Source organism: Barbatula barbatula (genome assembly GCF_947034865.1).
Source record: "Barbatula barbatula genome assembly, chromosome: 14".
NCBI lineage: Eukaryota > Metazoa > Chordata > Actinopteri > Cypriniformes > Nemacheilidae > Barbatula > Barbatula barbatula.
Window position 1 is genome coordinate 10296866 of NC_136777.1, and position 27463 is coordinate 10324328.

At 39.1% G+C, this 27463-nt stretch overlaps 1 protein-coding gene across 3 annotated transcripts; it reads right to left on the reverse strand.

Annotated features, from left to right (window-relative positions):
• On the reverse strand, window positions 1–27329 carry sertad2b (SERTA domain containing 2b). Of its 3 annotated transcripts, none has more exons than XM_079473935.1 (2): window positions 27203–27329; window positions 1–3956 (listed from the first exon to the last, which is right to left on the reverse strand). In XM_079473935.1, the coding sequence occupies exon 2, from the start codon at window positions 3950–3952 to the stop codon at window positions 2837–2839; it is 1116 nt and encodes a 371-aa protein (XP_079330061.1). In that variant the 5' UTR covers window positions 3953–3956; window positions 27203–27329; the 3' UTR covers window positions 1–2836. The 3 variants fall into 3 exon arrangements, with proteins under 3 accessions (XP_079330061.1, XP_079330059.1, XP_079330060.1); XM_079473933.1 differs by lacking the exon at window positions 27203–27329 and adding an exon at window positions 12579–12771; XM_079473934.1 differs by lacking the exon at window positions 27203–27329 and adding an exon at window positions 12579–12771 and having other exon boundaries at window positions 1–3959.
• Between the last annotated feature and the right edge of the window lie 134 nt (window positions 27330–27463).

Genomic DNA, 27463 nt, shown 5'->3' on the forward strand with positions numbered 1-27463 from the left:
TCTGTTTATTGTATGATATAAAACTAGAAAAGTAAGACTGTTTCAAATTCATAGACACATGTCCATATTTTATATATATATATATATATATATATATTCTACAGTCCATTTCTTGATGCAAATACAGTGATCATCAGTTGATGTGGGTTATTTTTCTCAAAATGAATGTCGGTAATATTGCATAGAAAAAGGCACAGCTCCAAGGCTTGAAGATAAAGCCTTTCTTAATAAGCAGACAAAAGGTTCAGATCCCAACCACCCCATGTTTTGTCTCTCTCACACGTGGTCACTATCAGATCCCAGTGGTCACTATCCTGAAACCACTTCACTTTGACTTCCCCAAAGGTGTGGCTTGAAGCATAAGATGAAGACTGACATACCGGATGAATACATTGAGATACCATTTAAAAACAGCCACCAACATCAGAAATCATGCTGCGTTCTTTTTACATTTGGCATTCAGGGTTATCAAAAGATTTTCCCAAAAATAAGCTTTGGAAGATTGAAATTCTGAAGTTTGTAGCGAATAAACTATTGCTTTACAAACCTTTCCCTTGCACACTCTCTGAAATACATTAAATACTCATAATTAAATAGGGGCAGGGAGTGTTGACAGAGATGAGCACAAACACCACCCCAAATTATAATACAAGAAAATAAACAAACACAAACAATAATGCATTATTAAAACAAGATGAAAAAATGGCTTCCACCCCAATTAATAAGCAGTGATACATTCCCGTAAGCATAATACATTCCTATCTCAAATTCTGTACAAATTACAATCAGCATGTTAGCTTAACATCAAAATAAATATATTTACACAGGAAACAAAAAAATAAATAACTTAAAATAAAAACAATCACTCCAAATCCAAAAATTCCTATAGGTAATATTAATCATAATTTTGATTCCATAGTATTGTCCGCTCTGCTCGCGTATTCACTCATGTTCACATAAAAATTCTCTCTTTTGACTTCTGGGTTGTTACAAATCCAAACTGTGACCCTGGCAAAAGCCTCTCTGAACCGAAGCTCAAATGTTAGACCTTAAATGGTCATGCCTTAAACACCTGTTATGAAAAGATTTAAAGATTTTTAACTTGATAAAAGAAGTTTTACACTTTTCTCCGACATTGCACATCGCAATGATATTACTCCACATAAATGTTTATCAGCACAGAATTGTTTCGGTTTGCATAACACGTGCAGTGTAGCTTTGTCAAACTTATATGAACTGATATTAAAACTGGTCCCTTTCCATTAGTCATAAACATGAAGTGCACAAAAAGTATCAAAGATTCCAACCAATCTGAATTCAGTGGTTTAAGCTTCTCTTAGCGACTATACAATGCTTACTATTGCACATACATGCACAATACTCTTCAACAGCTAGGGACTGTCTGAACTCCAACGCTCCTGAAACACTGTTTCACATCACATTAGCAGATTGCTGAACCCTACTGGTGAACAAATGCAAGCATACTCTTTGAACTAAATTTGACCATTTCTACTGGTCAAACAACACTAAAACCCAGGAGGCAACAGAGAGAGAATCCACTTTAAACATGAACAAATAATATTAATTTAAACTCAAACAAACAATTGTATAAATAAGATAAAATAAGACCAAACCATCCAAAAATCATACATCTGACATCTGTACATTTATGAGCTATAATCCTGCATGCATTAGTATTTTAACAGAAATCATGTACCGTTGCACTGCTGACAGACATACATTTGGCAAACTGTTTCAATTGTGTTGAAAATGGACTCACAAAATAGCAACCACCAACTTACGTGTCTGTGGAGTTTTTCTTCTAGGCATGAACAGACATGCACAGACCTTTTTGATGTGCATTAGTGTTGCACTTTAACAAAAAGAGCCACTGTTTCAGAATGATATTATGCATCAACTAAAGCCAAAAAATAAGTTAAAGTGACGCCTTGACACAGATAACAGGAAAATGAGACAGTTCTGGTAAGAAAAGCATTGATTGCATACATTACTTATATCATAAAGGGGTTTTAGCATTGGCTTGGTAATTTCCAGCACAGGAAAACACATCGTATCAAAGAAATGTATCTGTAAAATGTGCACCAGAAAGAAAAATGTCACTTATTGCCAGCTGAGATGTAAACACCTGGAATCTGAGCCATTACGGCAGATCACAAGAAATTTGGTTGACTGTAAATATCCGACCACTCCACACATCCATGTACTGTATAAATAAATTGGTAAAGCGTGTTCTGTAAAACCAAACATTTCATAAATGTATATGTTTCACGTAAGAAAGTTAAAAGGACAGTGAAATAAAAGCAGACAAACAAACATGAACGATAGATCATTATCACTATAATGTCATTAAGCATCGCACAGTTCTAACAAACATGAACATAAAATCATTGTGCTTCATGAAAATGAAAGAACACAAAGAACGGGCTGCCGTTGTACCTTCTCGCACCTGTATTCTGAGGAGGGGAAATAAAAATGCTAGTCCTTCTCCGGCGATCTGTCTAGTTTGATAAGAAATGATGAGGGATAAAAGGGAAAACGAACAGACGAAGAGATTTTACCAAGTGGTCATAAATGATGAAGGCACTAAGAAGCCAAAGTGTGTTCCATAGATTACTTCATGTTCAGTTTTGGAAAAGGCAAGCACAGTGCATGCACAGTGTTGAGAAACAGTACTGGGCAACATCACCTTTAAAACAGTTCCTTGTCATTAAAAACAACAGAAATAAAACTGTACAAAAACACATGATTCTTCAGGTTCTTTCTCAGGTTGTATTTAAAAACTCTTTGATTGGTTTTGCATTGCCTGCCAACCTTCTCATGATCCCACAAGCACCTCCATAATATGGTCCAGTTCGGTAAGGTCCATTTTGAATGGCTGGTTTGAGCTGACAGCAGGAGAAGCACCGCTATAGGGTGAAAGACTCTTCAGGAGTTCATCCGCCGTCACCATGGGCGTCAGCTTGGAGGGGGCGGCACCTGAGGAAGAGGTGCAGGGGTCGAAATCATACATGGAGGTGTCGATATCTGCAAACAGAATGTCGTCCAGGGCTAGGTCTGTTAGAAAGCCTGAGGAAGAGGAAGACAGCGAGGTGCTCATGTCCAGGCTATTAGGAGGAAGAGTCTCCAGCAACCTGGACTCGGTTGCGTTTGGGACCGCCGAGCGTTCCTCGGGCAGCGGGACCCGTCCGTCAAGCTTTGGGCTGCAGGATTTACTGCAGTCTTTGGAGTCTAAGGCCCCTGAGTTTAAGGTTGTGGGCAGCAATGGCATCTGAAGGGCCACTGTGTGGGCGGATGGACTGGTAACACCAGGCACTGTCGTAGCTGTTGGTGAGGGTGGTGGACAGAGTTCCTCAATCTCATCTAGGGCAGAAGAGAAGCTGTCTCTGGCTGCAGAAGAAGAAAGTCTGGGAGCTAAGGTAGATGGCGACGTGCAAAGTGTCACGCTGTCCTCTTCTAAAAGCGAAGCAGGGGTGAGACAGGCTTCCAAGGGGGAGGCGTTTGACAATTCTGGCGAGGGGGGGGCAAGGATCATGGAGGATGGTGCCGGCGACTGGGTGGGGGACGACACCACCATTGACAGGACGCTGAAAGCAGGCTGCGCCTCACGGAAACCTTCATCCACTGGGTCATCGGGAGGAGGAGAAGGGGGAAAAAAGAGCGGTCGCAGGTTGCCCTCCTGCTTTAGCTCGTCCTGGATGCGTCTCAGCATGTTGTTGATAAGCACACGTTTCTCCAAGCTGGGCTCGGTGAGCGCGCGGTGGTTGTAGAGCTTCATGAGGGACATGTTAAAGATGGTCTGCCGTTGTAGGGTGTAGGAGACCTTGGAGAGACCGTCGCCCATTACTCCAGCTCTGATTCCTGCCGCCAACGCTTTGCCTTCCAGCCCCTCTTCATCCTCGTCTAGTTTCCGCTTTGCCCCTTTACCCAACATATATCTGCTTAGAGAGAGAGAGAGAGAGTTACACAGCCACTCATAACTTTCATGACTCATTTGATGAGTCAACACCATTTCTAAAAAATCTCATGTTCCACAACAGTTTAGCAGTGTATCAAACATTTCGATATTTAGAAACTGAGACATTAAATGATCTGATAACATCAACCTGCAAAACATCTTAGTGATTGACAACATAAGATTTCAGAAGTACTCTTGTGGTGGAGATGCACAGTAAAACAAATATAATCGATATATAACAGGAATAACAAATACATAACTAAAAGAACCCAAACAACAGTTGGTTTACTCCATCAACAAGTTTGACTAAAAATAAAAGAAACTGCTTTAATTAACAGATTTGTGGCTTGTCGCTTGGTTGCCATGACATCACCCTGCAAGCTGTTGTCATATTAGCATTTGGTGCCGCCACTGGGGTGAGAGTCAGTACACTCTGTGTAGCCATCAGTGACGGGAATAAACCCACAATGCCACACAACTGTGCCAAATGGATAAGCTTACAATAATCTTTAATTTTGAGCAACTATGGCATCTCCAACAGGATATTACAACTTGATCAAGCTTCATCAAAATCAAACACTTTGTCGTTTGATGATGCAAAAAAAAACAAGTGATCAGCTACCGTAGAAGCGTTTACAGTAATACAGCTCTCTGACTAGTCCTTCCTGAGGCGCACTGCAGAGCGGAGGGTGGCAATGTGTGTCAGACTTTCAGTAAGTACATACAGTAAGAATGTGTCACATGAGCGCACTGCCCTGATTGCTCACTGCCTAAACACATGCTAGACGCGGGAAGACAAGATCCACCTGAGTGTTTGGTGGAAAAGAGGATGGAGAGGAGGAGTGTTTGTGTGTGAGAGAACTGTGCTAAGCTTCAATGTTAGGAGCACTTGGCTCAAGATACTAGAGATTAATAAGAGATCGCATGGTCCGCCACAATATTCGGTACAGTGAGTCACAGTAGCTCTGCTCAGAAAAGAGAATGTGAGAGAAATGGGGAATTTATAGAGAGCAAAGATTACACTAGTGAAAGACGACATTCAAAACAACACATGTGAACATGTTTGCCCTAGATGAAGGGTTGTCTAGTTTATGAATTGGGCTAAAGCTTTGTATAATTGTTCCGGATTAAACTTTACCCGACCCCTTCACCTGACTCTGCAGTGTGAGAGGACCATTCGGTCCGTACATTTTTGGAGGATCGATCTATTGACAGAAATGCAATATTATATACATAACTATCTTTAGAGGTGTTTAAAGAGCTTAAATAATGACCGTTATGTTATTACCTTAGAATGAGCTATTTCTATCAACACACACCACACCCCTTTCACCATGTTGTTTCTACAGAAGCCCCAAACGGACAAACTGTTCAACAGAGTAAGAAACGAAAACGTGACTACAAATGCATTGTTTATGGTACACTGTCATTTTAGCCACCTTAAAGAGTAACTATTACAATGTCCTTAAAATAACATTTCATGCAGTGTGTGAATGTAAGCAGTCAAGTTGTAAAGCCGAAAGTGAACGAATAACAAAGTTATGGGCTTGAGGAAGAAGGAGTCGACTCTGAATCACGAGAAAGAGTTGTCTGTCGTTCTAATTTCAGTTCCGGGTCGGATTTGCATCACTCTGTGTAATGACAACAGCCAAAGACATCTGACATGTATATGGTGTAGGACATGCTGTTTAGTGTATATACCTGTAGAAGCAATTCTTTAGAGAGGCTGAATTTAAACATGCAATTTATGAGAATGGGTTTTACTTTTCAAATGCATGTTATAATAGCTAAAGCTCAACAGCCTGAAGCATAACCACACACATGCAAAAAAGTTAAACATTTATCTAATCCAGAAGTTGACCATACAAGTCTATCTAATCCCGATTTGTGATTTACATGCATCACTAGAAAAATCCTCTTTAATGAAAGATTCCTGTTACAAAGTAAGCAGTTACATTTTTATTTAAATCTGTAGCTGATCTCCAGTAATTTACACCTTAACATTTATACATTTTACCTCTATGTCTGTTAGTTATGCATGTGTAGCATCTTGCTCTACCAACTGAGCTACAGGAACATATTTAATTCATAATTAGATTAATTGTGCCTTCATGAACTTTTGCAATTTGTTATATTTCAGCATCATAAACAGGTAGGATGAAACCTAATTTTTCCTTTGGAAATGGATAAGAATTGAAAATAATTAATAAAACATGCATGTAAAAGGATGCATCGGTTTTCTTTGTGGCCCACGAGCAAAAAGGGAGAGACAGGCAGAGGAAGATCTAAGCAAAGAGAGAGACCGAGAGAAACAGAAGCCCGTTCCTGAGGCCCCCCCACTCTATTAGCATAAAGTGAAGCCCGGTAGCGTTAGGCAGCGTTGCAGTGTGCTTGAACCTAATCCAGGCTGACAGCCTCACACACCCCAGCCCTGTCTGCACACACACACACACACACACACAGTCTGCGCAGATGCAGATCTGTCAGTCAGCTCCACTAACTCAGGAAGTGCAAGCGGCTGGGCCCGTTGCCTTGCTGTTACCATGACAAACACAGTCAGCTGGGAATCCACCCAAAGAGTTGACAAAGAGGTAGTGGAGAGAGAAAGAGAGAGAGGAACGGAGAGAAAGAGGGGGAGAAGGGGCTGAGGAAAGTTTGAAAAGTTTTTTCTTCCAGTTTGCTGCTTCTGAGCAGATGACTCTAAAACAACATGTGAATTGCAGGAGAGAAAAACAGGTTACGTTTGTTGGAGATGAATGTGCATTCCAAAGCAATGCTGTTTACATACTGAGTGAAAATTATTCAGATGATGGAGACTATAAGAAACAGCAACTACAGTATTGGGCTAGCTTAGGTATAGAGAAAGATTTGAATGGATTTAAAGACAAATTAAGAAATACAAGTAAGTGGTATAATATAACGTTTTTAAAAGTCTATAAAGTCAATTGCTAATAAAAGATCAGCCGAGACATTTACACTGTAACATCCACAGCAACCTCAGGAAGAAAGGTGAGGGCTTTGCCAAAACGTTTCAGTAGAGGAAGTAATGTGGGACTGTTTTGAGACTGAGGTTATTTTGAGCATGAGTACCACCGAAAGAAGGCAAAGGAGTGTAAGTGACTCAAGCTGAGTTGTAAAAACAGCACTACGTCACAATACGCTGCTGTAAAGTCATTGCAAATTTAAGAGTATGAGTGATTCTGAAAAGCACAAGCAAACGTGACAGAGGAAGAAAAGGCAAGATACATTTTAGATCAGTATCACAATTTTCCTACAATATTGCTATAAACTCAGCTAGCATTGCCCTATACAGTATACGTCATTGTCTGAAGCTTTAAAGAAGTTTCATGCACGTAAATTTTCCCACAGTAATCCACAAAGAGGAATGCCACGGCAGCTCGACGGGTCCCTGTGACTCACGCTGAGGAGTGGATTGGACTGTCTGCAGCACTCGAATGCCACTGCTGCCCCACCCAACAAATTCCTTCTGATTGTGCTTCTGTCTCCTTTACTATGTTTCATCCATCAGCCTCCTTGGTGTTAAGTGCGAAAGGTCAAAAAAAGGGTATGAGGTACGACCCGTTTCCTGACCGTCCAAACTACAAACAACTCTCTTAGTTTAGCTTAGTTCTGATTGGCTGATTACATCCAACCTCCGAGAGTAAGAGCGTACAAGTTTATTTCTCAGTCTGTCTGGAAACTAGGGATGCTCCACTAAAGATTTTTACAGATATTAAGACTATCGATTTATTCTCACCATGATCAGCTGATATTTCTTGATCCTTCAGACTTTATTTAACTTAAATCTAAACTCTTAGATGACTGTCACTGTTAACCTATTAACCTCAGACAGTACACAAATTAGTAGAAACATTTAAACTCATAATTGAACAAAATGGAGTAAACACGGAGTACAAAACTAAACATTTCTGCAAGTCAGAGAATGTGACTATAGGCTGATATTGATCTGCGGCCAATCAATTGGAGCTTCCCTACCAAAAAAACCCTACGTAAAATAACCAAGTTTGTTTCCAAAACATTAAACTGTAGCTTTAAAAGGTACATCTTTAGGGTATGTACCCAAAAACATACATTTAACTGTAGAGTGTCCTTAAGGGTACCACCACAGTGACAGAAAGTTCAATTGTATGCATTGTCTGTAAAATCCTATTACAGTCAATTTCATTAGATGACATTTTTAGTACAATCATAATTTTTGGTAATTCTATTCAAATAATCTGGTATTTCGTTTAAAATAAACCCTACCCCAAAAATAAACTTTGACCCCGTCGGTTTTCTTAGTGATCAGTTCTTGATCAGAATAAGCTTCCAAGAGATTTAGCCATTTAATCAAATGTTTAGCAATAGGCCTACACTAGAGTCTAGGAATACTAGGAGAGATCTTCACTTAATACCATGGATTTCTGGTTTTCATCCTCCTTACGCAAATCAGCTGCAATTTCCATGAATGGTTTGACATTACAGTTTTTCAACTGGCCTGTGACTGGGCAACCTGTACTTTAACTTGGCCGCTGACCTGGATATACTAACCACAAAGAGACAACAGGAGGAGCCAGAGAGGAGAAAGAGGAGAATGCTGAATTCTCCTCAGTCAGAAGCGCAGGAGCAGCACACTGTGTTCTCTCACACATAGAGACATTCACAAACAGACAACCAGCCTTCCTGCTCCATTATGCACCAGTGCTGAGCGATGACCCTGTGCGAAATCTCTCCAAGGAGAAGAAAAGACACGGTGTAAAAAAAAACATCTGTGGTGCAAGAAACGCTATAAAGACTTGGACAAAATGGCTGGCAAACTGGCAAGCTTTAAAAGTGCAACTTGGTGGCTTCCTGGTTACGACTCCTAAGTGTCTGACACACCGCACCGGATAACGCCACAATTAGCGTGAAACGGCAGGGGGCTTTGGAGAGGCTGTGACTGAGTTGTCAGAGGAGAGGTTGAAACTACATCGAGGCTGCTAGGGAGGCTGCACGTCCTGTTCTGATCCTACACACCACAGATATGTTCACATATGGGAGCGGGGGTGACAGCAGAGGTTTAGTACTGGGTGTCCTGCTGGAGCCGGAACCGGAGCGAGAGAATGTGGTGGAAGGGATGGCATGAGCAGGCGAACAAGTGCAGTGGAGAAGATGGAGCGAGCAGAGAGTTTTTCAGTGATATTATGATCCTGTAACAGGATCTGCACGTTTCCATGCCTGTGCTTCAAGAGCTCCCCTCCCCCCTCACCTCCACACAGCGCTATTTCAGATCTGGAGGGTACTGATTCTCACAAACACACACACACACACACACACGCACTGTCTGTGTAGCTTTCTAAAGCACCTGCAGATACAAATGCACAAATGCAGACGCAACCACATGCATGTCGAGAAACGCAGAGATTCACATATTAAAAGGCATCACATATGTCAGATTGATGCCACAAATATAGACATAGGAGACTTCAAAGACCTTGCACCTGGCCTTTACTCTAAGCTCACGCAAACCTGTTGACATTCTTTTGAAATATGCCTTTATTTAAAATTGTTTTGTAAAATATTTGCTAATAAAACTATATATTTTAATGCATACCTGCACACATCCACACACACATATTTCTGATCCACCACCAAACAGCATGTAGCAAATCATGGTTCCTGGCTGTGATGCAACTAATACATACTGGACAATTTTGTCCATGTCTGACCCAAACTTCCAAGTTATTTCATTCGATTCATAAATCTGATCGCAAATTATAAACTGGTGCATCAAACAACAACTAACGCAGACATATGAAGTATGCACTTGTATCTTTTTAAAGATATTGTTATACCAGACATAAATCTTTAAAGAATGACAGAGAAAGAGAGAGATGGAGAAGCCCCAGACACCACATTGAAGCCACACATTCTCACACAATTGCCGATTTATAAGTTCTTAAATGTAATGTAAAATTTATTTGTATGCTTGACAAGTCTGCAAACCCTTGGAGTACCAAATACAGATAAGGATTTGTTTCTCTACTACTACTTATTTGAACGTTGCCGAAACGTGAGCCGCAATAAAGAGCTAACATCAATAAACAGGCAAATGAGGCTGCACCATGTGGCCATATAAAACTTCAGAGCAAACTGCCTTCACTTTTTGAGCATGTTTGAGAGAAGATCAAAAGATTGTGATTTAAAAAAATTAAACATAGTGTTAACTTTACATTATTTGGGATGAAGAATACTAACGGATTATGTTTGTGCGTGTTAAAGGGATAGTTCACCCAAACATTCTGTCTTCATGTTCCAAACCTGTATAATGTCTTTGTTCTTTTGAACCCGTAAGAAGATATTTGGAAGAATGTCAGTAACCAAACAGATCTCTTCCCCCATTCACGGTCATACTAGGGTAAAAAAATCTGATCAATTTGGTTACTGACATTCTTTCAAATATCTTCCTTTGTGTTTAGCAGAACAAATAAATGTGGATGAACTATCGCTTTAAGCTATTTTTTAAACCTTTACCATAAAAATCTTTATTTTAAAACCAGATATTAGTCCGTGCCAAATATTTTACACTCACTCAAATAGGATAAGGCGAAGTTTAAGATGAGGTGTGGGGTACTCAGTCATGGAGTCTCATTCCCAGAGATTAGCAAGGGTCCGACAAAAACTTCAGATATTCTTATTGCACTGTTATATCGTTGAGTGATCTAAACAATTTACATCATCTTAAAAGTCTACATATTATTGGAGACCTATGATTTTAGGGAGTAATATAAAAATGTTTGTACTGTAGCTTACTGTGAAAATAATAGAGGGTTGAGTTACCTGACTTAATAAGAGTAGTAATGTCAGAGTAAAAGATGTCAAACAACGGCAGTGAGCACAACACAGGTAGCAATAAGAAGCTCCCTTTAACTGCACACATACGTCAGACTTCTGTTAAAAAACAGCTAAATGGTAGCATAGAGAGGAACGCAATTCAAACCGGTTTGACCAGAGAGCCAGAAGGCTTGGAGCGTTACGTGAAGGTGTTCAACAGGCACACAACACAAATACACACACCATTTAAGTGAAAATAAAACTGAAGAGGCAACAGACGAATAAGGTCAAATTATAGATGTAATACTTGAATAAATAATTGTAAACTTATTGCCTTTTTGCATTCACTTTCCTTTCCTCTCATTCCACAAGAAACTACTTTAGAAACTGAAACTTCAATATAACATTGACAACTTGACTATGAAAAACAAGACAAACTTCAATGATAGATGTAATCTGTAGAATCGTGTAAAATGCACTAATCTTACGATTCAAGAATACAGATGTTTCCCACATCCAGGTGCATAAATAGACTGCTAACATGAGCAAATCTAAAATCTACTGCTGTTGATGGCAGTGTAGTGCGCGGTACATACATTAATACAACATTCTTTGTGATGTAAACTTGATGAGCAGGAAGATAAGGACACATAAGACACCTACTCTCTGACATTTACTATTAATTAGGGGACAACCCGCTCACTTTACTTCTGTGACTGTTGCAGGAAGGAAGTGCACATTTAAAGATGACACAGAAAGTAAATGTCACAGAGTCAGTGTTTTCCTTTAAAGGAAGTAAAACAGAAATACTGGGGTTGTAATCTACTCTAATAAATGGGACCCATGCGATCACTAGAAAATCCAACTGGACCTTGATCCTCAGAATTTACTGTGCGTGCGTGCGTGCGTGCGCATGTGCGGGCGTGTGTGCACATGTGAGCGTGCCTGTGATATTCGGACTTTGAATGTCTGCGAGTCTGACAATATCACCTGCAAAACTGCTGCAGGAGTCCTAAAGGATTGCACTTCGGTACGACACACAATTAAGGTTAGAAGTAATATCAATGTTTGATTTTAATATTTTAATGTTGATAAATAAAACCACAGGTGGACGTGAGTCTTTGCTTACACACTGACTGACACATATAAAGACAGTGTCCCTCACAATCCTTCCATTGCCATTTTCCAGCATGTGCATTTGTTCCATGACGAGCTGTGCGAACAGATGTATTTATTTATTTGAGTCACCTGCCAAATAATAAAATCCTCTGTAGCCTCAAAACCATTCCGTGCCTATAATATCAAAAATTACTCATTTACAAAACAGTTTTAATCAAACCATGAAAACGCAACTTTGTAACCAATGCGCTGACAACAGTTACAGTAATGAGTAACATCACGCTTTCATCCTCGCTGGGAATCGTAGAAACACCAAAAGACAACATAAAGCTATCTGTCCCATCGGACCACAGTGGACCCAGTCAAGCTCGTAAGCTAACGGAATCTGTATCTTTAAGTACAAATCAAGAGCAACCGCAAAGATGTAGCCTACAATGAATATGTTTAAAGGGTTTGACTCGGGGGTCTCGGCTCGGCAGTACCCGTGAACCGAGCGGTTCCGAGCGCAAGCTCGGGTTGCGACATGCCTGTGAACTTTCTGAATATCGCACTGACCGCCAGACAACAATACATAAATATAAATATGACTGTTGCCTTCGCTATGTGCAACATCGGTGTTTCCAAGCCTTTTGCGAGATTTCAGTTATATCTGAATTAGCTGTTCGCTTACCTCGTCTACTTGAAGTGGAGGTACAAATTCAAGCATCGGGAAGGATCTTCTTTTATTGTCCTCCGAATCGGTACCGATAAAACCCTCACGGACCAGGAGGCTGACCGACAGTGAGTTTATGGCGAAATAAGGACAGTAGACTATTCGCCAGCCCAGTGCTTTAAAACACAGCCAGGCACTATGACCGACACGGTCGCCTTCGGAAGCGAATGACGCGAGACTTCTGCTCGACTACACTGAGCTCAGAAAAGTCCAGCCCCTACACACGCAAGCACACTCACCACGCTTCCACCCACTAACTCTCGGGTTGTGTACCAAACCTTAACAAGCTACCTACCTAGTAGATCACATTTTGGGGCGTCAAAGGCGCGGGGAACATACATGCGCGTTTCGAGTATGTTGAGGTGGTTCTCATGAAGGTGAAGTTGTCACCTAGCGCATCTGTGATGCATTAAAATGCAGCTCAGTAGCCTACGTTTTGGAACAACACGATCGGACTCTTTCTCTCTCTCTAATATAGCTACTCTAATAAAGTCATTGTATACTACATATCTTGTTTGTCCTAAAACTACAACTAACTAATAAAACAATTTACTCTTTAGCTACACTGTCATTCATTTGACTAGTAATGGTAATGTGTAAACGCATTGTCGGGTGCTTGGAATATGGGTGTTATTCGGGTCATTCAAGGTATTTTAATAAAAAAAATTGAATTAATAGTTTGACACTAGTGCACAACAGCTGCATATGACCTTATGAATGATGTTAATGACAAGCTATCAAACTGCCACCACATGGCAAGAACAAGCACTGCATACATGTAGTTCATAATGGCTTATACAGTAACAAAAATGAAACACTAAATAAACCATAAGTAGTTTAATAGGATAATAACATTGAATGATATTAACATCTGAAATAAGCATATATTTAAAATGTTCTCGCTAGCATTATGTCTTGTCAGCAATAGACAATAATTAACAACAATAATTTTTTTTATAAAAAAATGTGATTGGTGCAAACATCCATCTTACTTATTTTTAAGTTGAACTAACAATTTTCTTACAGTGAAAATGTTCAAATCCTGAGAGGTTTTCATTGTGTTTATACACAGTTGTGTTGTGTTGGATGGAAAGTTTTGGATTTTTCTTCTAATTGTAGCGTAATCTTTGTCAGCAGATGACATGCCAACTGATAATGTTCAAATCACAAATGAATGTGGTTTGCACCTAAATTGAATAATAAGAGATTCAAACAGACCTCGAACCCAAACTATGAGCAATACTAACAGTGATGCTTGACTTAACAAACATGTAATTATGCCAAGGCAGTTACAGCAATGCCAAAAGGATTGCCAATGGAGCTGAAGCAAATATCTAATGCAAAAAAGGAAGCATCATTTCTTTAAATAGGATCAGAAGACGCTGTTCATATTTACTCTAAATAACAAAATTTTGATGGACACAAAATAACATGAGGTCATGCATGTGGCAAACGTTTCTTAGCACAGCAATATCCAAAAAAGAAATGCTTCACTGTCTGTTCTTACTTTTAGACTTTACCCACAATTAAGTATTTCCAGAGAAAATAAACATTTAAACACATACAAACCACATCACTGTTTCTTCATGAGGACTACAAGTCTGCACTTTTCAGAATGCGTGATATACAGCCATGACAGCAATTGTGGCACATGTTATCAATGTCATGGGGCCTATATGTCTACGGTATACTGTAAATGATACTGTCTGGATGTAGAGAGAATTGTTGAGGCTTTAGAGTGCCTATTGCCAGCAAATCTGTCACTGAGGTGTTACGACTAACGTAACACTCCCCTATTTTAAGTCTACACTTCAGCATGTTTAGATTTAGTGCCACCAGCTCAGGGCTGAATTGGTAACAAAAGTTTAGCAAACATCTTTAGTGAATTCCACAGAAGGCGCCTAACTTTATTCAATGACCGAGGCGATGTGTTTTTTCACACAGTACTTTTCTCACATTAACTGAAGAGATACACTGGCGCATAAAGAGGACAAAAAACATTGTTGTGAATCTGTTCCCTTGTCTATCACTATGTATAAATGAGCAGAAGGGTGGTTCTAAATAAAGATTTCAGGTCAAAAACAGGAAATGGCTCAGTGAGCAGTCGAGGTAGGACGGAGAAGTCGTGGCCGCTGGGCGGCATCTACAACATCCCCTTTGTTCCCTCACGCTGCAAGCAAGGGAGCACAGCCCGCCTCTTCTCTCTCCCCTCCCTTCGTCTGTCTCCCTCTCGCTCTAAGGTCTCTCCTGTTCTCTTCCTTTACCAAGTCTCTTACATATTCTGACAGTGTATGATAATTTGCTGTAAGAACCTCCCACCAACTGCCTCTTCAGTAGATGGGCCGAGCATTGCATGAACAGTGTGGGAGTCATTCAAAAAATATATGAGTCATTACAAAATAATGAGCAGCAGCTTGATTTCCTATTGGTGTTTGCTAAACATTATTTTTTGCCCATTCCCTGACATCAAACCTTTAGAATTATCATCAACATGACTATTACATGGCTTATTACAATCAATCACAAATGATTTTTTTTTAAAACAGTGATATGGTACAAAATGACTCATGTAATCTAATCTCACCTCTCTCACGGAGTGACGTCTTGATAAATCCACACATATTTTGGTGTTTGGAATGTAATTTTTTCAATCCACCAAACCCGAAACACCTGACTCATAAAAGAACTAAACAAACAAAAGGTAAATATTATATAAAATAATTAATTATCAATATGAATACCCTTCCAGAAATGTCACATGAATGTCATTTGAAATGTGCTTTTGGACATGTTTGAGTGAATCTTAAATCCCATGTGAAATCCATGAGATTTAATAATTGTGATTATTGTCATTTATAACTATAAATCAAAGGATTCAAGACATTAATTTAGTTCATAATATAATTAATAATAACAACATTACAATATTATTATTGATTTATATTTATCCATAACTTGCCATTCTATTGTCATCTCTGTTTGAAAAAAACACATATTTCCCACTAAATCTGACCAGGGCCCTCAAATTATACATTATTATTATTATAAGCTTACCGTTGTCAGTCAGGGTAAGGTAAATTGACAGTTTTCAACACTGAATGTATATATAATTGCTTAATCAATATATAATTAATAATGAATAATAAAAAGTAACAGATTCTGTAACAGATTTCTGCTTTTTATGCACCTCTGATTGGGAATCACTGTCCTAAACAAATCCAACTACAATGTGCTTTGAGTGCAGTGTTTATATTGATGTATTATTTATTTTTTGTATTATTATTTAAATGCACACACAATCTTTTTTCAATATTTGATATAATAACTGACTATAATATCAAAAAGGCAGCAAGTTAAGAGGTCAAGGCTGACTGCAAATGAAAATATTCAAGCGCTATGCTCCATGATATGATGACAGATATTTGGTGTGGATATTAGCAGAAGTGCTATGAAACCACGCTGCTCTATTACACACAGTCACGCAAACAAAAGGGCGCTCGATCGCGGTGATCTTAATTACAAGCCTCTGACACATACACATGGATTTCTAGTGCCAACAGAAACATCGCTAAGCAAACTCCTACTAAAACCACCCCTCCTCTACACAACAGGCCACTCCACTCCTCCTCGACAGTCCGTTGAGAGCCCTTGGCACGCCTGTCTACCTCATTATCTAATTTGGCTCATTAGACATGCAGACACACTTCAGCAGGGGGGGGGGGTTCATTTGAACATCATAATTGATGATCACGGCCATTGATAAATAGCAGATTAGATAAGTGACCAGGCCTGGGCCATATATTTAATATTCACTATATCTATTAGTAATGAATATGTCGGCAATATATAATAAAGGACAGTGTGAACATTATGGATGTATTGCTTTCTCTTTGGTCAAAAAACTTGCTAAAACCTGTGTCATTAAACTAATGTAGTGATTATAAATAGAAGTGATGAAATTCTTGCTTTGTTTATTCAGTGAAAGACCTGAGCGGCCAGGGTAGACGAGGAGTTAAAGCCAGTTTGAAATCTGATCCCCTTTTGTTCTTTATTTATTTATTATTTGGTCGGCCCGTGTCTGAGATGCACCACGTTCCAGGCTGTAAGTCATGCATGACATGATTCTCCTCCTTTTAATGTGAATCCAGCTTCCCACTTTCCCTATTGCGGAGTTATAGAAACCCACCTCCATCATAATCAGACCGCCACGACCCATCTCATCCTAGCGCATACATTTGTAGAGCAATGCTACAAAGCCTGAGTCATGTATGACTGCAGCATTTCATAAAGCGGAAAAAGTGGGCAAAATCTAGTGCATGTGTGGGTATAAAGATATGAGAGATACGAGAGTGCCTTGTAAGAAGTAGGCAGTTCTGCAACGTAAGAAAGGGGATATTTAATTACAAGGATCATCTTAACATTATCCACAAAGGGAATTCAGAATTACTGTCATTTTGGTAATAACAGTTATTTTGAAATAAACAAAAAATGTGATGCATTCATAACCAATAGAGTGCCTGTAGATTATTTCTCATAACAGTCCGAGAAGAACCTTTACTTTGCTAAACTTGTCTCTCCAATATTTTTATTTAGATTGCGTTGCCAAGCTCAACCACGATATGTGGTGCACATATTTCATTACCTAGATGGTGCACTTTCAAAACAACAACAAAAGGCGAAGCTAAATGACGTTATGTAGGAGAGTGGAATTATGGGACATGTCGTTTTCACCATCCAGAGGCGTATGGAGATCGCTCATCATGTTCACCGACGAGGTAATGAATGAATTTTATGTCATCGTAATGAATTAGCTAGCAAGAAATGTGGAATGTAATGCTAAGTTAGCGTGTGAAAGATATTGGACTTTGTCAATTGATTTGGTATGCTACACAGTTTTACGTGTTTAAAACCGTCGTACAGTTGTCGTTTAAAACGTAAACCACGATTAACGCTTTTTGGGGTTTCCTTTACTCGCCAAAGAGTAATCGTGATCCATAATGACAGAACAACAGACGCATTTGCGTGTTGCCGTAGTTTCCCCAGGATATTGCGGAGCACCGGATATTAAGTCGCTGATATGCAACAAATACAAGGGCGACAAGGGACGAGCCATTATTTTAAATAGGAATTTCTCTGGATTTGCACACTTGGAAACAGTTGGGATAATGCAAGTACACAACTGCATGAAATATATCACACTGTGCAAGTGATTTTTGTCTATTTCATAACAAAATGCGTCCATATTGTGGCTTTAAATGTGATCGAACTGCAGGATCGATCTGCATTCAACATATTGTTTTTTAATAAAATGAACATATGACAAATTTCAACAAATCGTTTATTCAATAAACTTATTATTCAGTAAAATAATAATACAAATGAATATGAACATAAATTAAATAACACATAAATAGTTATATTATTAGACATTAACTGAGGGTCAGGTGCACGCCCGATGAAACAGTCTATAAGGCACACTGTGCTTCAAGTCAGACACACACACACACACACACACACACTGGTGTTTCATCCCATTTCCATGGTGATTATGCAGAACAATATTGATATAACACAGGGGTTTTTTGACCCTCCTCCAGACATTTGTAAGATTACACGCACACATAAAAGCTTGCATAAAAACACACCCCAGCTGGAGCAGAAGCAATGCAGTGATGGTTGTGGTTTTGGAAGCGGACTCCATATGTGACAGGATACCATACATCATGCTGTTTTTCTCTTTCATTTCGTGACTCCTCATGGCTGCGACTGGAGAACTTCAAAAAACTTGAGATGTGTTTATTGGGAGCAACATTTTCGAGTGGACACAAAGGAAAGGTCTTACAGTAAAGAACTGTAAAAGAAGCAGGCATAAAGCATTATCACAGACTATGAAACGGGAGATTCAAGCTGATAAGACATTTGTGTCCATTGGTTTTAATACTAATATATATAGTCATGTGAGCATGTCAGTAATGTCAAAATGTCAGTAAATAAAGTATTAAAAAGTATAATTACATGGGCGAGCAGAGAAACGTCTTTCTGGTGTCTGTCTAGGCACTTAATGACAAATAGTTGCATTCCTATTGTGCTCTTCATAGCACGCGACCGAACCAAACCCATGTTGGGAGAGACAGTGATTCTAAAAAACAGGTAGTTTTTTACACTTTACGGCAAACACTCCCCTATCGTGACTTGCCTTTTCTTTCTCAAGCTGACTAATTCAATAAACATTCCAGTGCGCGGACATTGCCCCGTCTACAAACGTAGAAAACATTTTCCATGTGAGCACTAAACACTGATATTCCTCACTTCTTTGTTTGGTTGAACCCAGAAAAAGATATTCAGTTCCTGGACCCCATTGACTACCATAGTAGGAAAAATTATAATGGTAGTGTTCTTCAAAATATCTTCTTCTGTGTTCAACAAAAAAATATATAAAGCAATTTTACCTACTATGGTAGTCAATGGGGTCCAATAACTGTTTGGTTATAAGCATACTTGCAAAGATCTTTCTCTGTGCTCATCAGAACAAACTCAAAGTTGAGTAAATGATGACCAAATGTTTATTTTTGGATAAACTATCCCTTTAAATAAGAATTTGGAATATGAAGAAATATGAATATATGTACTTCACCAGCACCTTGTACAACATGCCTCGTGTTTTCAAAATTGTGGGCTCTTAAAGAATGCCTTAAATACCAATTTCCATGGTTCTCCTTTTTCCTATTTATTTTTGGAATGTTGTGGTCCACTATTTAAGCTATTTAGGTGCCGTTTACTCCGTGAACAAACTACAGAGTTTGTCTTCTCTCGGTGTGAATTGTTGTGAATCTAGGAGCCACAGATGACAATAAGAACATCAGACACATTAAATGAGGAGTGCTTATTTTATTTAAATTTTGTGTCCACCAATCTGTGTTCACCTGACATTCTCTTTTGGAGGATACGCGCCAATATGACAAACACTCGAATAGAGGTCAAAACTTTTTTGGTAGATGAACTTCACCAGAAGCCCACTTGCAATTGCAACCTCTGGAGTCTGAATGACATATAGGCACAAAAGTATGAATTCTGTATGATGTTCTGTGTGACTTAGTTACTGAAGCAGCAAACTGTCTAAAGTCTCTGTAGGGCAGGGATCTCCAACCCTGCTCCTGGTGGGCTACCATCCTGCAAACTGAAGCTCCAACCCACCTGTGTGTAATTATCAAGCAGCCCTGAACACTTAAGCTGCGTTCCATTTGATGGGGTTCCTACGCAGTGTTCACTGCTCCCTTCTCCCTGAGCATGTGATATCCATTGAAGTGGACTTCGCTGATAAAAAACCTACACCAACCTACTCTGCTGAGTTGGAGATTTGGAGACCCCTGCTGTATGTGTCTTCCTCCATCAATAAAATGTGCTCATTGGCTGACTTTAGATTTGCACCCCAGCACAAAGATCATTCCCATGTGCCTCTCAAACCACCACACTGACACAGCTAAACAATGTGCCCAGAATGGTTGGGCTCAGGGGATATGAGGTTTCAAAAGTGGGGCGTCTGTATTACAAATATATAATTATCATGTCACTCTGCCTGTTTTACGGTCCATAAATGGGTTTGTGAAATTTTGGCATGCATTGATACTCATATGACAATATTTTCATAGCGATCAGTAAGTAATGCTAGTATTAAGTTACTTGTAACGAAAGTGATATTTTGACAGTGGCTTTGGTACGGGGGCGGGGCCATCCAATAATTTCATTACCCACAATCCTTTAATACAAAGTTAAAAATGCTTTTAAGTCAATTTTAGGAGGCAACTATTCCTTTCTGAAAGTTTGTGAAAGTTCTTCTGATATGACCCCATTTACTTGTCATTCTAATTTCGTGTTCTTCTCTTCACTTTCAGGTAGTGTAAAGCTGAGACAACATTTCCCAGCATTCTCTTCAACACAAAGCCATCTAAACTAATATGCCTCAGCAGTCCCTTTTTCTTTGTATTAATAGCACTCACTTACAGAGCGATTACCTGACCTTCACAGACTCACTAATGTCTCTTTCAGTTACTTTATGTCTCCTTTTGCTTCTCTTACGTGCACACTTATCCCTCTCCCTCAACACACACATTAAGCTGCTGTATCTGTGTATACGCCTCAGGGCTTCTCCAGCAGATTGAAAGAGAAAAGCTTTGGCCATCACAGCTGTTCCCAATGCATCAGTCCCCATTGCTCAGCAACAGAGAACAAAACAAAAGCACATCCCTCCCCTCCAACCCTTTCCATCTCCTCCCATCCTCTACAGCGGCACCACCACATTACAAACCATTCTCTCTGCCCCTGCACACACACATGTGCACGCCCCTTCTGTCCTCATACCCTCACCCCTCCCACCCACCGTCCTTACACACAAACACAAAGTCCTTTGTCCACATTCACTTGGCAAAATATATATTCTGCAGTTAAAGTGATTAAGAGTCAAGCCAGAACAGTAGTAGAAACAGTAGACAACTTTTGTTCTGCTGTGAGGGACAAATAACTTAGGGGGATGTGGCATAACAGGCTATTTTCATACCAAGTTATGATTGTTCTCAGTGTCTCGCTTGGTGAGAAGAGAATAAGGGAAAATACACATTGTCCCAGATCTTTTCACTTTTTTTGGTGGGAAAAGCATATTCAAGTAATTTGACAACCAAGAAAAGTACAACCATCCAGAGGATAAAGCGTTTAGATTCATTTAATGTTTCCACAAACACAAACTTTACAAAACAAATACTTGTGACAAAAAAGATGATAAATCTATTTGCTCCTGTATTTCTCAAATGGGTCATTCTCACAAAACCCCTGAAACATCATGGCACTAAAGTGAACACATAATCCGGTAACACAAAAATAATCATAATAAACTAAATTATTTATGTATTTTATGTCTTTTTCTGCTGAAATACTCATTACCGTAACGTTTCCTGATTTGTCTGAGTGAATTATATGTTGTAATTTAAATAGGGTCAAATGAAAATATTCAGAAATACCAACTGGACGTTCGACAAGATAAAATGACAAAATAAAATGACAAAAAAAAACAATATCAGAATATTTGTGTTAAATATAAAGTAATAGTCTCAACCTCGTAACAGGACTGTTTACACACACATAAAACACACAAAGATATTTACATTAAGTTTGATTTTATGCGAAAAAGCACAGGTTAACAGATAACTGTATTTTTCTAGTAAAAAGCATAACATTCTCTTGTCACACTGTGTACACAACTTCTTTCATCATTACCGATACAGGTAGTTTTCTGCATTTAAACAAATGTTACATGTAGAATGTTTTATTAAAATATACTACATTAATGTCTTATTGTGTATGATTAATAAGAACTTGCTTAGGGATCATGGCTTCTGGAATTGACAGTTATGGATTGACGCGATATGGAATTGACAGTTTTAAATGGTTACGGTAATGAGAATTGTTTTTGTAAAAAGAAAAATGCGTAAACTTCTGTTAAACTGTCAGTAACCGTTTTTAAATTAATATTCTTAAACATGTCATGTCTTGTTTTTAATGAATAAAAAGGAAATTTGTTGATATGAGTGTGTATTAGAAAATCCTGTTTGACACCTTCTACAGTTCAGCCTCACAAAAATAACCTGGCTAATCTGACTCCTTTAGAGAGAGAAATAATTCATATTTAATGCAAGGCTATATAAATATGCGCTATTTCACTGACTACGTCTCAATAACGCCTGTAGAAATCACATATATTCAGCAAATGCGTAGGCCAAAGCTAAGTGTAAACACAGAGAGCAGCGAGACTAGACATTATTTTAGCTGACGTGGTAAATATAACGTTGCGTCGAAACACTGAAAGCATTTTTAATGTTTGTTGCCCTGCCTAGGGCAGACATACAGCTAGCCGGGCAAGATACAGGGACTGACAGTGGCATAGACAAATATACAGAGGAGGAAAAAAGTAACAGACAGACATAAGAGGAGGAGTGGGACAAACGGCACTCTCTCAATAGAGCGTATGTTGAACTTTAGCAGGACACTGTCTGACTTATTTATGTTGGCCAGCATGACCGGCATTAAACAGGAATACAAAAAAGTCTTTTAATAGAGATTTAGGGTGCTCGATTTCAAAACTGACAGCAGGGAGGAGCTCTGTCTATCAAACATCAGGCCGACAACCCAACGGATCGCCACAAACAGGGGGCGTGAATCTCAAATCGCAGCCACGATTCTGACACTAAAACAGTACATGAACAAGTTAGATTACATATCGAGCATCTGTCTGATGAAACAAGGAAGGCGTCTGAATGGCTCGTCTCAGAGACAGCTGCTATTAGTGCGAGACGTCCCTGCTGGTTCACACCTAAACACTGACCACACACAGTGACAGATAAAAATATGTTTCCCTCTTCCCAGGGATTTCTCGATAGACGTCAGTTTGCGCTAGGAAGTTCTGCTGTAAACCTTGACGATATATCAAATAAAAAAAATAGACCAACAATTCAGTCAAGGCATGCTTGGAAAGACCACTGCTTACGAGAGGAAAAACTTGTTTCAACAAGTCGGCTTCTTTGTTTCGGGGTTAATTTAAGATTATATACAGCTTCTGGCGCTGGGAGAAGAGAAGTTGGCTCAATGTGGCAACATAATAGACAGTTTTATAATAACTGTATATAGTCAAGTCGACTTCACTGCACTTCACAGACATAATGAGGAGGTTGGAAGACAGTTCGGGGCATATGAGAATGAGCCCTTTATTCCTGCAACTTGGTGCTCTTCTGAACCTATGGGGTGCCACGGGGCACCAAACCAGTGCTGGTTCTGCGTCTCTGAATGCAACACAGAGCTCAGATGTGAACACATGGTGCAAACTGTGCAATGAGCCCACAGTAGTTAATCAGCTGGTAATGATGCTGCTGATATAAACACAATCACTGACCACAGACACAGGGACGAATGTGAATTCAATAGGGGTTTGTTATTGTGATAACCTGATGAAGGTGCAAATTGTAAGATGTAATGACACTAAGAAACAAAGGAATAAACTTAAACAGCACATCAAAATCTGTCTGGTATTGGCAGCAGAGCATAATAAACTGCGGTATTGCTTGCCGATTCAGACCCAGCGGTCCTGTGCGAGCCATTGTGCAGATGTGAGTGGTCGGGGCTCTGATCTCTCGCCACTCTACTGTACTCAACTGCCTCTCTTATAACATCCTGAGACAGACACACCCCCGAATTCTCCTCATCTATTATTTAATACCAACAATTCACAGCACAATAAGGCTCGAGAAGAAGCATTTTGAATGAGGAGATACTGTACTGTAAATACAATACTGTAAGAATGGTTTGAAATTAGTGGAAGAAAATGTATTGCTTGCTTTATCTAACAAACCATACATTCAGAAAGGGCACATTTTACAAAGGCGTCTGTCCATGGGGATTTTTTGCCACGTAAAATGACATTTATGTAAAAATAAGATTTTGGAAAATTAGACTGCATACATTTTTTATGTTCATAATATTATGTAAATTGTAAATCCATCACATATCATTCAACTTGCCCCTGACATGACACAACTTGCTGTATCCATAACATGGGGCAATTACATGTCAGATTTCATTTCAAAGACATATGTAAAAGGTGTCATATCCTAACCAAAATAGTACATATTTACTGTATTTGCCTCATGATTAATATAAAGACTGACAAATGCATTTACACGCAACACTAAGTCTTCTAGTCAGCCTAAAGAGATGTATTATCAAAACTGATCATCAAGTTTGAGTTGCCAAAATCTGTTTGCCAGGAAAACTCAAACATCTACCGACAAACCAAGAATATTTTGTACAAGAGAAGAATGAAAGACTTTCTCATATTCCACATTCGAGAGCTGCAAATGTTTCTTGTGCTAGTGGAAAGAAAGGCTGCATTGAGGATATGCCAGATAGACAGACAGAAAAACAGAGAGCAAGAGAGAAAGTGAGGTTTTTCCTGAATTTTTCCCGAGACAAATTTTGGGCCTACAAAGCACATTTAATAATATTTGATGCAATTGATGATCGATGATCATGTCCTCATCTCACCTTGAGCACATTAACTGAACCCCAACACATTATGTCACTTGCGTAAGCCACTGAATGGCACAGTGCAGACGCAAAACCTTCACAACCATTGAAAAAAGTAGAATTTTTTTTTTTTACTTTGAATCAGTATTGAGGAAATGAAACTTCAGGAATTCTAACATTAGTTTGACTTCAAAAAGCACTTTGAAATAAAACATAAAAGCTGCATTTATGTGATTATGTTAATTGAATTATGTGCTAACTTTGCACAAACTAATAAAAAAAACAGATATCATCTTATGTTCATAAGAAACTATTAAATATTTACACAACAAAATACATGAATACATTACATTTTCGGCTATGTTTTATCCACATGCACAGAATAGTTGAGTTGAATGTTGAATGTCTAAAGTTAAGCTTCAATAAGTGTAAGAGGTGAAGCATTTTCTCAAGCAAACGCTGAGAATGGTTTGTTGAGCCAGGGAGAATCCCCTCTGTGCTATGCTTTTCCAAGGCCCCTCTACAGCTCTGTCACTCGGGCCTCCTCCTTCTTTAAAGGTGGGTGTATGAAATATTAATGCTGCAGTACAACTGGCTGTAGAAAGAGGCCTCTCTCTCTCCTTTCTCTCTCTAGCTTTCTCGGAGTGTTTGCGTGTTGGAGAGACAGCCGGCATTGCCGCTGTTCCAGAGACAGACACCCGATCTCTACAAAGCTCTCTGACCTGCCGGGGCCTCCACTGCCACTGCTTCTGCACAGCATTCGAGTCAAACACTGATCCAAAATCAGCCTTTTTCTTTTAATTGAAATCTTACAAGCATAAATAGCTAAATTTACTTTCATATAGATTATTATGATTACTGTAAAAAAAGAATGACTATATTAGTGTCTGGCAGTGGTATATGTTTAATAAAATCTCCTGTTTGTAAATAATAATTATTAAATTGTAAGATAAAAAAATAAAAAATGTGTGAATTAACCTTTTGTAAACTGTTACTTCAGAATACATTTTTGTATTAATTACATCACACACCATAGCAACATAACTAGGCTGTTTGGTACAGGCCACGGGTTACATCTTAAGTGGAGTTTTTACACATCTCTCTGGAGGTATAGCATTCAAAAACTCCAGGTTGTCATCGGTGTGCCTGATGTTTTAAAGTTCAATATAGTGAATGCGCTTCCTGCACATTATAATGAAAAGCAGGTCAGTGCCTGAGGCTCTGGCAGTTCATTTACACAGAATTCGATGCAAATGCATTTGAGTAATTCACAGAGTAATGTTATAATTCACAGCACATTAAAACATTATAGTCTGGCATAAATGTAACAATGCTCATGCTATGGATTTAAGTAAACCTTTTAAAGACCCAATTTGTGCCTAAATCTATGTTAGGGACTACTAGATTGTTTTACACAGAATATTCAATAGAATTACAGTCACACCCCAGAATGATAGAGGAATTTTGCATACAGATGAGATGCACTTATTTTCCGTGTACACATTGCTATGGTTGTCAGTCCTTATCCTATGCAACCACCATTTTTATTCATATTTGTCCTTAACAATTTGTGCAGTTTATAATGGAGCATATCTGCATGCTGAACCGATTATACAATCAGTATACATCAGTACGTTTTTAAAAGGTGGTATACATTGTATACATTGCTGTTTTAATTGGTCAACGGTGACCTCTAATGAGGTGACAAATCTGAACTCTGAGCTCTCTGACCCAACATAGAACTGATCGCAGCACACTCCATAATCTGGATTATCATCTAAATTAGATGCGTCTCTAATCCACCACTGCCAAACTCTCGCCTTTAACCACTTGATTCCAGACCAGTGGATAACCCAAGTGGGTTTACCTGACATTACTGGTGCTGAAGTCTGGATTTTCCAACTTCTCTACTTTAATGTCAATTACTACTCATTTAAAAATGTATACATTCAAACACAAGACATTGGTCTGTGTCCAATGCTGTCACACATATATAAAGCAGACCATTATTGTTGAACATCTGTGCAAGAATTTGTATTCAAATTAAGCAAACGTCATTAGAAAATATTGTGAAATTAGAAACATAAAGCTCTGAACCAGAAGCAGCTAAATAAAGAATTCAGATAAATTCGTCAGCCCCGATACTCATCCAGCAGGTATCAGTATACAAAACATGAAATTGTAGGCTACTGTACGCACTCGGACACGTCTCACTGAAAACAGTTATAACACCAAAGAAAAGAAATGCATTGGTCAATTAAAGGTGACTATCAACACAGCGATCATAAGTATGTCACGTGGCACTCCTTTTTGCAAAGAAACCCGTTTTGCATCGAAAGAATTTCAATGCCTTCCAATGACATGCGTTTACAGTTATTACAACTGCTACAGAAGCAGATGTGCAAACAGGTTAATATAGGGTCAATATATGTGTGCACGTCTGCAGTGATGATGACCTATCTACTATTTGACCCACATCGCGATTTTTTTGATAATTCAACGGAGCGTCCACTCACCCTTCTTGAAGGACTTGTGCGATCCTGATCAAGTGTAAATCACAGCGCTCGGCGGAACTCTAGCAGGCGTTACATTGTATCAGTGCATGTTGCACGCCTCGGATTGTCGACACGATTTCACATGGCACTTTTTGACCGTCCCGTGCCTCATCAGCCCGAGTGAACTGTTGCACATGTGAGTCAGACTTTTAAGTGTCCCCAAAAGTACTACTAGGCAGGTGGTCTTTAGGGACTGCGCGTCGCAAACACTAGACATAGGTT